General features: G+C 45.9%; 1 protein-coding gene across 1 annotated transcript; it reads left to right on the top strand.

Annotated features, from left to right (window-relative positions):
- Positions 1–3855: 3855 nt before the first annotated feature.
- ky (kyphoscoliosis peptidase) lies at positions 3856–9559 on the top strand. Its single transcript, XM_079174076.1, has 7 exons — positions 3856–3904; positions 4800–5365; positions 5935–6049; positions 6800–6917; positions 7258–7449; positions 7586–7776; positions 7964–9559. The coding sequence occupies exons 2-7, from the start codon at positions 4820–4822 to the stop codon at positions 9289–9291; spliced, it is 2490 nt and encodes an 829-aa protein (XP_079030202.1). The 5' UTR covers positions 3856–3904; positions 4800–4819; the 3' UTR covers positions 9292–9559.
- The last annotated feature ends 5740 nt before the right edge of the window (positions 9560–15299 follow it).

Here is a 15299-nt window from a genome sequence, read left to right as displayed (position 1 = left end):
TGTGGTCATTTTGTGGTTGTTTTGCATCTATATTAGTCGCTTTGCATCTTTGTGTTGATTTTGCATCTATTTTTAATCATTTAGCGTGTCTTCTGTATTCTTTGTCTCCTTCTAGTTGTTTTTCATCTATTTAGATGTTTTATGTTTCTATGTGGTTGTTTTGTGTCTCTTTGTAGTCATTTTGTGTCATTTGTAATCTTGTGTCATTTTTTGTCTATGTTTAGATGATTTGCATCTTTGTTGCTGTGGTTAAAATTGTGATGATGTAAATTTAAATCCTTAAGGCAGGTTATTTTATGATTTTCTATGGGAAATACACCACAACTATAAAGCCTATACAGTACAGTAGCTTGTCACCACACTTACCATTGATTAGTTTTTTTTACACAATGCATTAAAATTACAATATACAACCAATCCATTATAACAGAGGCCATCTGTCCATATTATGCTGTTTTTAAGCTGCGTTCGCCAGCTGTTGGAAGAGGAGGCTGTGGCAGGTAGGTTTGCATACTCACGGGCGCTCTTTGATTATTTCCAGGTATAGATGCACTTTATGCAGCACACCCTTATTAAAACCCTTTTACAAAGCTTGTATCCCAGAGATCTGATCAAACTTGTATTTGTATCTGTAGGTGGGAGTCAGCCCTTTGATCATAACAGTCACACTGCACTCTGTAACTTTCTCCTTTTTTTCCCCCTTACAGTTTGCTATAAAAACTAAAACCCAAGTTAGAAATATTTTCAGAATGTAGCTCCAGCAGCTGCATCGACACTACCACGGTAATGACTGAAGCAGCGTTTTATCCTCTATAAATAGCAGGAATCAGAGGTCTCGTGTCCACGTGAGACTTAGAGAAACTCATTCATGCCTTCATCTCCAGCAGGGTGCAATGCGCAACACATTTTGACGGCAGCAGCAGCAGCTACAATAACGAGAAACCAAGACAGCCGAGGACATTACGCTCCCTGTTAGTTATAGAATAGGTTTTTTTTTAAAAGTGGTTCTGTTAGTTTATAAATCACATAACAGCCGAAGGCCAAAATATGTTGTTGATTTGTTTGAAGAATATAAACCCAGTTCGTCCCTCAGATCTCAAGGAAACTGTTTTTGTGCCTCCAGTCAGAAGTAAACATGGTGAAGATATGCTGCAAACACACACACACACACACACACACACACACACTCACACACACACACCTCATACACTCCAACTTTAGCCCATTTCAAGTCTAAATTTCACATTATCTTATTTTCCCATGCTTTTGATACATTTCCTCCAATGCACCTTTATTTCACTTGCTGTTATTCAATTTATTCTTTTTTGTTAATAAATGCCTACAGTTGTCTTGTGTACTGTCCAGATTCAAATCGGCTTGAAACAAAAAGAATTCAGTGTGAATGTAAATGTTTGTAAGCAAACAATCGTAACTCAAGGTCCACTTACTTGCTTTTTCTGGATGTTCAACAACGTCTCCCTCTGCAGGCGGAGTTTGTGCGGTAGACACAAGGAGAGTTCAGTTGTCATCATGTCACCTATAGCTCTACAGTTGGAGGGTGCACGGGCGAGGAAGACCAACTCTAGAACAGTAAGAGGACCTTGAGTGTTAAATAACATCGATAAGTACTGAGGAGTGTACACTGTCATTGGTCTCGAAATAATAAGTACAAAAACATTTACAAAATGACTGCAGTCATTTCTGATCCCAGGAGGAATGTTTAGGATGCGTATTTAGTGACCACTGTACTGAAAACACACAGTCTACTCATGTCTGATGGTTAAATAGGGTGAAAGGTTGCTGAATAAATTGCACTGACTTCTCGCATACACCAGACATCGAAAGCTCACAAACACCGAAAGGAACTGAAATCCATATTTTCTCACTGAGAGAAATTCACTAAAGCCTGGCAGCAGATAAACATTCCTCTTTTTTCAGCCTGCAGTGATTTCCTTTTCATTTCTCTGCCATATCAATGCTCCACATCTCCCCCCGTCGTGTGTTTTACCTCTCTGAGTTGGAGAGAACCCCCCCCCCCCCCCCCCCCCTCTCTCTCTAATAAGCCGGAGCGAGATTCCTTGGCTGACAGCTGTTCCAGATGGCATTATTACTCCTCGGTTTCACAGTCAGCTGGCTCAGGATCCAGCGTCGACGGATGGACGGCCACCTCCGTCCTCGACATCAACACCAACATATGGCGGTGTTATGTAACGCCGTGTCTGTGGGGTGAGCTGAGGTGTTACGGTGATCAACCAACAAGTTCTCCTTCTTTCTCCTCATTTTTTTGCGGTGGATCAATTGGACAAAAGCTGGATTCACATTTTCCTTTCTGTGGTATTTATGCACGCACGTGTTAGAAGTTCAAAGCAGCAGCGGTGAACCTGTGATAACGGCCTGTTTCCACTGCTCCCATTGCTGGAAAGTATATTTACAAAAGTACAGTACTTCAGTACAAATTTGGGGTACTTGTATTTCCATTTTGTGCCAATTTATACCATTACTCCACTACATCTCAGAGGGAAATACTTTACTTACGCTGTAAATTATTTCCAGGTTTTCACAAGATGTTACTGTAAATATTTCAACATAATTTACTGTGAAAGCAATGAGACTCGTAGCCAGTGATTTACCGTGAAGTCAGTCAAATCATTTACAGTCTCCTTTTTACTCATTTGTCTGACAGCTTATAACTGTTCAGATGACAGTTCTTCATCTCCTTCCCGTCCAGTGAAAACCACGTATCTCCAGATGTGTTGGTGACAAACTGAAAGACGCTAAAAAAGCTCAATATGTAAAAACCCTTCTAGGATCAGCTGACAAAGCTGAGAACAGCTGTTTTTCTTTTTAGAGGTACGAGGTTCTAACAGGACAGCGAGGCGACAGACATACGATGATCTTATGGAATACGATGCATTGATGTAAACTCACCAACAGGATCTAAAGCAGTTAAACAAAACACCCACAGCAGTAAAAATGCAACACACACATGGATGCAGCAGTAATATTAATCCAGAAACATCATATAGAACAGTAAAGTACATTAAACGGCTCAATAAGTACTTTAAATACATTTTGCTGATACATACTTTTAAGTAAAGTTTTGAATGCAGGACTTGTAGTATTTTCAGTGTTATTCATACTTTTACTGAAGTAAAGGATCTGAGTAAAGGATCTGAATACTAGTTTTAACACGTTGAATGAACGTGGTCTGCGTTTGGAACTGTAGATGTAAGCCTAGAACATGTTTTGAGACATTGCATGTGATACTGACCTGTGTGCAACCATTGGGAGCTCCTCTGCACACGTCTAATCTAATAAAAGTGATCAGCATGTTCAGACGGGTGCGTTGCAGAATGCTACTGAGATGAAGTAAATTGTGTATTTCTGCGTGCGTGACAGAAACAGGGGTGACTGAGGGTGCGTTTGATGTTCACGCCGGCGTTATCGTTCGCCAGGACTCTCCATAAACCCCTTCGTTTGGCTGAGGCCCCTCCGTCACGTGCCAACCTCCCACCCGGCCGGCCACACACACACACACACACACACACACACACACACATTCACACTCGCTCGTGCACTGAGATATTAGCAAATGCATGTACGGAGCACACAAACACACACACACAAAGCACATCAGAGCACGCATCTGTAAGCCACACACACACTTAGGAATACACTCTCACACACACACACACACACATGGACGTCACACTCCTCAGTTGGGGCTTACTCTATTGGCTGGTCTTAACTGCTTTGTAGTATTTTTAGGCCTGTTATTCTGGGGCCTGTGCTGGCAGGCCACTGGGGGAGTATATAAGCCTTCCCTGTAACCGGGGACCACTGAGAACACACAGTGGAAACATCTCTGCCCGACACTCCAGCAAACATTTGACATCCTCTCAGGGTGAGTAAAATACTCGGCGACTTTTAGGGATGTAGCGGCATTCAAACCTACCTGGACTGGGTTCACCCGCCTTTCTTTTCATGTGTAAATCTAACATACATCTGCATGTTGAAGAGTCATCGTGAACACCAAAGATCAGTGATACTAAAATGCTGTATGTTGTTTTTTTGGGGGGGTAAGTGCTTGTCAGAAAAAGAAGATTGTGATTGCATTTTAGCATTGTGATTGGATTAACTCCAACACGGGTGGTGATACCTCACGAAATCCTCCGGGAGCTCTGCCTTAGTCGCACTCCAGGAAGGTCAGAGGTCAGGGTCTGCGTAGTGCCCACGGAGCTGATAGGACCGAGTGGCCCCGCCGGAGGACACTTGAGCCTTGGCAGATACTTCGGCCCCGGGGCATCCGGGGTTGAAGGACGCTCAGTGTCTCCGCTGTGCCAACCTGCCCAAAGGGGTTTCGGTCAACATACGTTCACCGGCGCGTTCACACACACATGTTGCTGGTTTTTAGGACGCGTTGGATGCGGCCATCAATCTGCAGGTTCATCACATACAGGAAGTTATAAGGTCACACTAATCTGGTGAGGGCTTTGACTTTCTTTGCGCTGCTCGCTGTGACAGTGACTAATGATTCCAACCTTTGCGTTCATTTCTGGTCATGAATAGACATGATATAATTGCCAATTCATCACTGTCTTACACAGAATGTACTATATAGAATTTACTTCCTGCATCACTCAGTGCAGAATGGATCTTTATCACAGCCGCCAATGTGTTTGATTGTAAGCTGTTGAACAAGGCACTGAAGCTGTACCTGCTCAGATATTTAAGAATATTAGCTCAAAAGAAACTGGCTTCTGTCTTTTTTGAATAGTATCTACCTTCTCTTTGGTTAGGAGGCCATGCTTCCAGCATAATGTCAGCTAAAGTTGCAATTCAGAAGTTCTCCTTCCCCTTCTCCTGTGCTGCACGCCTTTCTCAGCAAGATGAGGTGACCCAGGAGGGACGCGTTCAGGTGAAGCTCCATGACCTCCAGGAGAATCGGATCTCAAGCGAAGCGAGCCCCGTCGCTGTTACAGGAGCTCTGGTACAAAATGAGAAGCAGGCCCAGAAGAGTCCAAAGCCTCCTCCTGGGGGGGACAAGCCAGCTGCCCGGGTCCTGGTCTGCACCGACGCCTCCCAGAGCGCCGTGATCTCCAGGCTGACGGTTGAGGGCGAAGATCAGCGCCCCGTGGCGAAGAGGCAGCTGTCGTCCGAGAGCGCGGCCAGGACCATCACCGTGGTGAAGAAGAGCGCCGTGAGGAAGGAAGCGGAGGAGCACGGGTACCTGAAGCCGAAAGCACACCTGGGACAGAGGGCGCCCCCTCCGTCGGCGGGCAAGAGGCGGCGGCGAAAGGACCTGTTCACCAACTCTGAGGTCTTCAGCAGGGTCGACTCTCACGCCATCAGGGCCGGAGCAGAGGTGAGCACACTCACACAGAACATCCCGGTGCAAACACAACACAGGAAGTGTCAACATGTTTACTTCTTATTGACAAAAACAGAATCTTTAATAACCTAGACGGCGACCGACATAAGTGCACGCTTCACATATTAAGCTGCTGCAGAACAACAAACATCACGGTCAGCTCGTCCACACTTCAACAAGATAAAACAGACCCAAAGCTGAAGAACAGCACAAACAAGGCCAGCACAGATCTGGGTCTTTGTGCTCCTGAGCTCTGCAGGAGAACGCCGACTCATCTGCTGCAATAAAACCAGAGCAGACACGTCAGCTCTCAGGCAGCACTCACATCCTTGAGCACAGACCACGGTGACCTTTGTTCAAAACACTGAATGGCACTGAGACGGCAAACAGGACGTTGCTGTAAGACGAGGAAAAAAAACCAAGACTGTGACGATGGTTTACATGAAAACACAAAGACTGCATCCTTGGGTAGCTGTATGATTAACACTTATAGGACTAATGCGCCTATAGAAACACATTTGATCTGACAAAATCTCTCTTGTGTGTGTGTGTGTGTGTTGCAGCTGAAGGATAAGTGTGTGTATGATGTGAAGACGATAGTGCAGAGCGTCACACAAGGAGCCAGAAATGAGCTGGAGAGGCTTCGCGCCATCTGGGTCTGGCTGTGCCACAACATCGGTGCGTATTTTACTGAACTACGCTTACTTGCATATAGATCCGAGAGCTCTGTGAGACTTCACAGGCGTTTGCTGTTGTTCCTTCTTTTTTTGTATTAAAATTGATTTTTTTTTTATGTAATGGACCTGCACAAAATAGTCATATTGTTGAAGTGAAATAATATTCTAGATAGAGAAATAGAGAATAGAAAAACTGAAAAGCGGTGCGTGGGACTGCGGGCGTCTGCGGCTCAGTGGAGAGCAGGGTCGGCCTTCAATCAAAGGATCGCCGGTCCGGTCCCCAGCACCGCATGTCGATGCGTCCTTGGGCAAGACATTACCATCAGCGCATGAATGCGTGCGAATGGATGAACGATGACAAGTAGTGTGCAAGCGTTTTGAGTGGTCGGAAAAGCTAGAAAAGCTACACAAGTACAGTCCATTTTCACCCGCTTTGCTGTAACGCCTCTAATAAAGATCCAGTGCCATAAATGACCTTCAGAAGTCACATAATTAGTTTAAAACGTTCACCTGTGTGCAATCTAAGAGTCACCCAACAGAGCACCATTACAGAATATGGCACCACAACAAACCTGCCAAGAGAGGACTATTATTTCACTCATTATTGTGTAGGTCTATTACATAAAATCCAAATAAAAGTCCATTTTAATTCCAGTTTGTAATGCGACAAAATAGGGAAACCGCCAGGAAGGGGGAATATAAGGCACTGTGCTCTGAACGCTTTGGGATAAAAGGAATGCTGTCTTCGTAGAGTACGATGTGAGCGGGTACCTCGGCCGCTCAGAGAGGCTGTGCTCCCCGGAGGAGGTGATAGCCGCCGGTCGGGGCGTGTGCTGCGGCTACTCCAGCCTCTGTTCAGAGATGTGCAGGTAAACACGACTATAACTCAAATCTCCTGTCTGAGACTAAACCGTTATGCCGTCATGTTGAAAGAATTTCCTGTGTAAAGTGAAAAACATGTCACAAATTATGATTCCACATTGCAGCACATTTTTCTGTTTGAGTTCTTTTGAGTCAATACAAAGTTTAAACCGCGCTAAGCGCTCATTCTCTTCAGATTCTTCCACCTCGGCATTGTGCTGCGTCCTTGGTCCCTTCTGAGTGTAAATAAATAATGTGGTTGTATTAAAGACCTATACAGCATAACCAACATAACCTTGAACATAAATAAAAGAAGCAGTGAGCGCTCTGTTTGGTTTGTGTTTACAGAGAGGTGGGCATTGAGTGCCAAGAAGTGCCGGGCCACAGTAAGGGCATCGGGTACCTTCAGGGCCAGAGCCTCAAGAACGTGACATCAGACCACCTGTGGAACTCTGTGCTTCTGGGAGGACAGTGGTTCCTGTTGGACGCCTGCTGGGGAGCCGGACGAGTAGATGTGCAACACGAAAGCTTCATCAGAAGGTTTGCGATGGTTTCCGTAAAAAGCTAAGATTGAGTTTGCCCTTTCGCTTTATCGTCACACACACACACACACACACGAAACCAGCAGCGAGTCGAGTCTCAAACCAGTCTGCCGTCGCCATCTGTTGCCTCCAAGGTTCGACGATTTCTATTTCCTGACGGACCCAGAGGAGTTCATAGAATCGCACTTCCCCGATGAGGAGAAGTGGCAGCTCCTGGACGCGCCCATCCCCCTGGAGGAGTTCGAGAGGAGGGTCTTCAAGACCTCGGCCTTCTTCACCATGGGGCTCCGGCTGATTCAGCCTCACCACTTCCACATCGTCACAGGTCCGTCCTCAGCTCACAAATGTATCAATCCTCCCGTTTGTACGTCATTTTAGGCACTGAAAATCAAATGATATGCATATTATTTAAGTATTTGCTTCTGTGAAATGGATTCCAGCTATTATGCCCACCGACATCTATTTTCAGTTGAAGAGAAAAGGTCTGATAAACAATGTGGTTTCCTTCTCAGATGACGGCGAGGCAAACGTGTCCCTGAGCTTCTCCAGGCCAGCCACGTTTACCTATGAGATCACACAGCACCAGGACCTTCTACATCGTGGAGCTCCAGAGCAGAAAGACTCCAGCAACTCCACCTTCGGCCTCGTGACGGTTTCCCATCGGAGCATGAGGCTGCAGCTGCTGCCGCCCGCGAGCGGCGTGTACGACGTCAAGGTTTTCGCCCGGCCTGAAACGGCCACCACGTCTCTGATTTGGATCTGCTCCTTCACGGTGGAGTGTCCGATCCCCAGGGCCATGGAGGAGATCCCAGAGAACCCCTTCTTGTCTTGGGGCCTGCAGCCCGTTGCCGGATCTCTGGGCGTCGCGGGCAGCAGCCAGGGCAGCGAGGCCGCCGAGGCGGTAGAAGGCGTCTTCGAGTTGGCGTTGAAGACGTCCAGGCCTCTGATGTTGCTGTGTGAGCTGGGCCACCCAGGGCTGGAAGCTGCCGTGGCCAAGCGCTGCCTGGCTACTCAGATCCAACCGGATGTCCTGACCTGCCACGTCCTGTGCCCCCTGCGCGGCTTCTACCGGCTGTCGGTGTTCGTGCGAGACTACGAGAAAACAGAAGTCAAGTTCCAGAACGCTGGAAACTTCCTGTTGCACTGCAAAGGGAAGGTGGTCGGACCGGATGAGCTCTACCCTCCTAACCTGAGCTCGGTGTGCGGCCCGGGGAGCCGCACGTTAGAGGCGGGGCTGTCCAAATTCAGCCACACGACAGCGCTGGTGAGCACCCAGCAGGGCAAGTGTAACGTCACCTTCCACAACCAGCGGGACCTCGAGCTTCACACTGTGCTCAGCAGAGAGGGGAACAAACCGGCAGCCGTCCCGCTGTCACGGCAGCTCTTCTGCACGTACACGGACAGCAAGGTGACGGTGAGCGTCAGCCTGCCCGACGCCGGGGTGTATCGGCTGGGCCTGTACGCCAAAATCCCCCCCGGTGGAGATTTCAGCCCCATGTGTGACTTTGTTCTGAGGAACAGCTGCGATCAGCCGGGGCCTCCGTTCCCCGGCGTCTACTCCGCCTGGAGGAAAGGCTGCGTGCTCTTTGAGCCTCGCGTGGGCCTGCTGAAGCCCCTGGCGTGGGTCCGCTTCAGGGTGAGGGTCCCCGGGGCCCAGAGGGTGAGCATGATGGGAGAGACGCGGACTGATCTGAAACTGAATAAGAGCAGAGTCTGGGAGGGCGAGGTCTTCAGCGGAAACGGTCTCCAACCTCTGAAACTGGCCGCCGCCTCGGGGGAGTCCAGCGACATGGCTGTTTTATTGACCTTTGACATCAAGCAGCTGGAGGGAGAAGTGTGACGGTTCGCTGAACACAGCTGCGTAGTAAAGTTATTGATACGGACTTATGTAAATCACATCCAAACTGTGAGCCACAATCATTCAGGTTTAACTGCATCAACACGACGAGGTGGAAGGAAACTATGTTCCTGTGAATGTGTCAATTTGTAGCAATGAAGTGATAAGAATGAAATACCAAACTCACCTGGCAATTGTTTGGATTGTTTTTTTAAGCTATTATTTGATCCAGGTAGTATTCAGTGGTGCTCAGCAGTGATGTCATACAGATACAGAGTGCATTTGTGCATTATTATGATGTTTTAAGAAACAAATTATGAAATGATGGTTGTCAAAAAAGCGTGCAATAAAAATATGCTGTGACAACAACATCTACAAACTGGAGTCTTTTTTTTCACACTGCAATTTCCACAATTACAGTATTAATCATGTAATGGAGGCATATCAATGATATTAAAACATTTGTTTTATTTCAAAGTATGATCCCGGTAGCTTAAAGGTTAAGGGGCCTAAACATAATATCAAGAAAAAACCTGCTTGTATCCAGACCGAGGTTTTAATAGTTTGAATCTTTAATTCGTTTTTATTTTGTTTTATTTTTGTGTGCTTAGTAGTTCTAAGTTTAGTTTCAGTTTGTCAGACATGTTTTTGTTCGGACCAGGTAGAATGTCTCTATATAAGAATCTATAAATGTTTACATAAACATACAGAACACATGGGGAGGACTCTAACGTCCAATGTTTCATCTTCAGACTATATAGCGTCTGATCCGCCATCCAGTGTGATATTGACGTGAATTTCTGTGGTTCAATGTCTCGAGTTGACCGTATTCTTGCTTTTTCCTTTTTTTGGTGATATATTAGAGCTAAAACACTAAAACTGAAATGGATTTACGTTCATTTTTATTTTATTTACCAGTTTAGGATGTCGTTTTTTCAGTTGTTTTTACTAGAATAACCCCGATTGGGACACAGCTTAAAAAAAAGAATTAATAATCAATGAATATTTTGACGTTTTCACTCAGTTAGCAGTTTATTAAACACATCCTACCTTCATGAGGGTTGGTGTTTGAGGGATGCTCTCTGCAGTGCTGTTGACCTGTATTCATACAGAGAGCCGTTTCTATTACTCAGCCTACCCTCACTGATGTAAACGGGGTAGACAAAATAATAGAAACACTTGTTCAAACTCGTCCCATGCAGCTGGAATGAAGTCAAACTCAGGGGTTTTGTTGGGGTGAAGGCCGGTGGCGCCTTCCTTTCCATCGCACTAAAACATGCAACATACTAGCTTTTCTGAGAACATCACAATCCCACTTAATAAAAGTGATGAAATGTAACGGAGTACAGTGCACTATTGTTACAGTGACCCGGGCCCACTCTGGGCCCAATCTGCAGGATTTGGCAGACGCCAGCGAGAGTGATGAGTGTTTACATGCGGCTGTCATAATAGCCCGCAAATAGCCCGAGTAAAAATACAACGGAGGGGCGGGGGGGAAAGGGCAGTTAATGGTGGGAGCGATATGGTGAGTGTGTCAAGTGTATCTGTGGGGGGGGGGGGGGGCTTGCCTTGAGTCGCTGGGGAGAAACTGGCGGCACAGTGGTGGCAGGAGAGAGGCGAGCAAACGCTGATGTCAGAGGTGAGCCATGTGGAGGACTGTATCTGCCTGGCAACAATACAAGGACACACACACTTTTACACACACACACACACACACACACATACACACCTTCTTCCTTTCTTTTAAACACACACCATCCTCTTTCATTAAAACACACACACACAAAGCATGAGGAAATGTAGGGCTAACACTGTGTGTGCAAGATTCCTCACATTCTCTCAGCACTATTTCAGCTGCCATTTATTCTTATCAAAGTGCATTAATAGCCACACACACACACACACACACACACACACACACACACACACACACACACACACACACACACTCTGCAGACAGTACTGCTGTTTAGTCTACCTCTCAGCCCCAATAACAAAGCGCTCCCCCGCCTCAGTCGGTGCTGATACAGGTTCGGATGCAGAGTGACACATGTGTGGCTGCTGACATCTGAGAGCACAACGGTTATCACACAAATGTTGCATTAAGTGACAAAAGAACAAACATGGATCAACCATATAAATATTTAATGGGATACGTGGTGCAATAAAAACAACAGTTAGATTATAAAAGCATCAGTCACAGGATAAAAACAGAAGTTACAGTAGTTTTTGTGCAAATGCAATTCAGTTTCTGCTCACTTTCCGTGAACACCCTCAAAACTAAATGTGGAAGTCAGTTTGGCACTTCTGAAGCGAGTTATTTGTTCTGTTTTCCGTTGGACGGCCTGTAGATAAAGGAGAAGAAATGAGCCCTTTGCTTTCCCCCCCCCGATCTAATTCTGTCATGACGACATGAGTTGTTACCGTTACTTGACACAGATAACAACCTGCGCTTTGTTTTTTGTACACGACTGCGCGGTCGGCCGGTACGTAGCTACAGACGGAAGATATTAACCACAATTTCACCCCCATCTTCTTCTGTAACACTCGGGTTTCATTGGGGCAAATATGTAACCTCAGGAAAGGAAATAATAAGAACACCTGAGCAAATCCCCCTCTCTGTCTGTGAGCACTGTGGGGTGATTCCCTTTGAACCTCGATAGGACAGAACAGCCCAAACAATTAGTATTAACCGTCCCCCGAGGCCTGAGGAATGTTTTGGACGGTTCAAAATTACATTTCCAATAAGCAGAAAAACACCTTCAAAATATCCTCTTCTTCAAGGAGTGCATACATTCCACACAGTTGGTCCTTTTGAACACTGGAGCCAATCTTCAAAACTAGAAAAGAACAACCCCCCCCCCCCCCATATAAAACCAATTAACACCAAACTTTGTTTTTGTCCTATAACTTCAGCTACAAAGTGGCTCGCCTCCACACACAGGATGAAGACACCAGGGTGCTCAGTTAGCCAGAGAGCTGCGCAGCGGTCACACTGAGAGGCTTGTGGAGGGCTCTTTGCCCCCCCCCATGTGCAATATAAGTAGGGGGTCACCCAACAAACTCAATCCTCTTTTTGTTTTGTCTGATACCAACTAGGGCTGGGCATCAAAGCCTGATCTCTATTCCTCATTAATTAAGATACAGTTATTGCAGCTCAGCGTTAAATAGCAGGAAGTATCCAAACGGAATGGTACCCAGCCCGTGTTCCAACATCTTTTTTGGTTAGTTTACCTGAATCGCCCCGAGCCCTCCCCCCCGTGTGACATCGCCTGCTTTACCCTCTGACTCATTAAAAACACATTGCTCTAAAGAGCGACTCTATGGATTCCTTTCACCAACGCGGTTGGAGGACGGATCCTCTGAATGCAGCTTTAATCTCTGCTTTTCTTAGCCGCAGCCAAGGCACTGCTGGATCGGACCCGACGTCTCACTACCGATCACATTCTCTTTTTGCAGTTTTTTATTTTTTGCATCTGCTTTTGCGAGACGAGACGTTTTTCTTGCATCTAGAATTCTCAATTCACAGTCTTACAAAAATACTATTTGTCGTGTCCGAGGTAATTCAAATTTCTTAGCAGATATGTAAAATAAATGTGAATTATTTTCTCTTTGTTGTACCAGTTTGGTGAAAGGCAATTTTGTTCGGAATATACGCGGTATCATATTCACGTGACATCTCAACACATGCAGAATAGTGTCGACGTACTCGTAGTAGTAGTCGTGTATATGTGTTAGTGGTCATTTCATTTAAATATCACAAACATCTTACGGAACCCTCGGCTCTTTAAGGACTCGTTTTTCATCTCTTGGCCAAATATAGTTTCCTCTTTGACGTGTGGAGCAGGTTTGTGGAACCTTTTGTCTCTCGTACGTCAGCCTCGCAACTATTTCGCTGTCAATCAAGGGAACTCTCTGCAGTATTACGCAACTACAGAACGACAGCAACTGTTGCTCACAATAGAGAGCAACCCTGAAACGTTAAACAGAGCATCACACATTTTGTCAACAAAGGATTAATGTTGCATATTATCTTGCTCCACTTAACCCCCCGTAATCTGTTTGCTGCATTACGTTGTCATTTGTAAGCTGTCATCTCATTTTGCAACAGAACCCATCACTTGTTGTGAAGACCCTTTATGGAGAATCCTTCTGTTTGCTAGGCGTTGTCCTTAAAGAGCTTTTTGAGGGTACTGTAAGTACAATATATATATATATAAAAACACAAGGTACAATTGCACTTCTTTTATAGAGTAAAAGAGAAGAATGAGTAACTTTGGGTGAGCTCCTCCTCTCCATGTGAGCCCCTCATGCCGGGGGTAATACGTGTTAGAGGCTATGTGCTATTCTATGCATGGCACTATTCTTCTAAAAGACAGCGGCACATCTAGCATAAGACGCTATGGCTTGTTGGGATCAAAGCGGACTCTGCCGAGAGGACGGATGGGGCCAGCAGTGTGAGGCTGAGTTCAGATTCAGGATCGTTTGAATACTCACAAGTCGTCCGGGAGAGAGAGAGAACCTGCTAACAATGATATCACTCTTGTCTTTTGCCTGCCAGCTGAGAACTACATTATTAATTATTCTTACTGGCTGTGGACAGCGCTGACAGTCAGACATGTAAAACAGGACATAGCCAGCGCTGTGAATGGCAACACTAAGGTCACCACTGATCTAATAATATCCAAGATAAGAACCTAAAGCAAGCATTTCCCTCCACTGCTGAGGAACTACATTATGCTCTTAACAGAAACACCGCTGACAAGCTCAGAGTACTCAGTGAATACGGGCTGCTTTTTGTTTTTGGGTAAGACTACAAAGGTCAATGCAATATATCGTACCGTTGTAGCAGCAGCAGCATGTGTGCTAAAATGTTCCTTTGTCAGCATCAATTCACTCACAACTTGTTAATTAGTCTTCATGTTACACTGCTGACCCCATAATGAATGAAAGCCATCAAAGCTCCACAGACTGTAGCAGGGTTCCTACACCCGTCAACTTCTAAAGTCCGCTTATTTACCACGCTTTTACTTTGAAACGCTTGTTTGCTTACGTATCACATAGTGGTAAATGTGTAGCTGCACTAATGACGACAACGACGCAGGTTTTCACAGCTTATCAAAGTCATTTTAAAACCTGCGTAGGAACCCTGACCAGAGGAAGACATGCAGAGGACATGAGTGTGACACACGAACGCAGAGCGAGCTGCAGCGTAACGACTCATTCAAACAGGACATAAAGTCACAACGCACATACAAAGCATTGCACCCGTCACTAAAGGCTCTACTCGTGTTTCCAGATAACCTCATCCTCCCCTTGTCCGACCCAAAAGATAAAAACAAAACACGGAAATGTTGACACTTTGAACAAATGCAACCATAAAAGAACATTTTGACCAAAATGATGAAATGAGTGATCCACAGCTGGCTGCAGTGAGCGTCTCACTGTTCACTAGCAGCATTATAAAGAACAGAACGGAGTGCTTTAAGGTTGTGTTGGACACGTTACCGCAGTGTTTCTATGTGTGCTGCACGGCCTCGGCTGATTTGTAACAAGGACGCTTTGCTGCAAGGACTGTAGTCTGCTTTATTGCACTTTCATTAGATTCACTTTAGGAGTCTTAAAATAAAGCACTGGGATGGTGTTTAGCTATGTGATTAATGGCATCATTCATCAGTTGTCTGCAGCCAGCAGGCTGTCCAATGTTTACCGCTCCATGGCCAAGCGCTCCCTCTGCTGCAGCGTGGCACGCAGACAAGATAACAGGTGGGCCGCGGATTGGGTGACAACAGAGGAGGAGCGATTCTTGAGAAACCCCACCGGGGAGCCCACCAGAATCACACGGCTATCCGTGCCTGTCCACAAATAGAGGCATTAATTTGCCAACTGTGATAAACAGAAACGCGCGGGCTGACGGGAGTGCGCGGTTGGAAATTCCCTTCGATTGTGAAAGTCTCATCGCTCGCAGGCTTAGCGGCGTAATCGCACTGGTTTAAAGATGGAGTCTTGTG

The sequence above is a fragment of the Pholis gunnellus genome (assembly GCF_910591455.1).
Source record: "Pholis gunnellus genome assembly, chromosome: 15".
In the NCBI taxonomy this organism is placed as follows: Eukaryota; Metazoa; Chordata; class Actinopteri; order Perciformes; family Pholidae; genus Pholis; species Pholis gunnellus.
The sequence above is the reverse complement of the archived record's forward strand: the minus strand, read 5'-3'. Positions and strand labels throughout refer to the sequence as shown.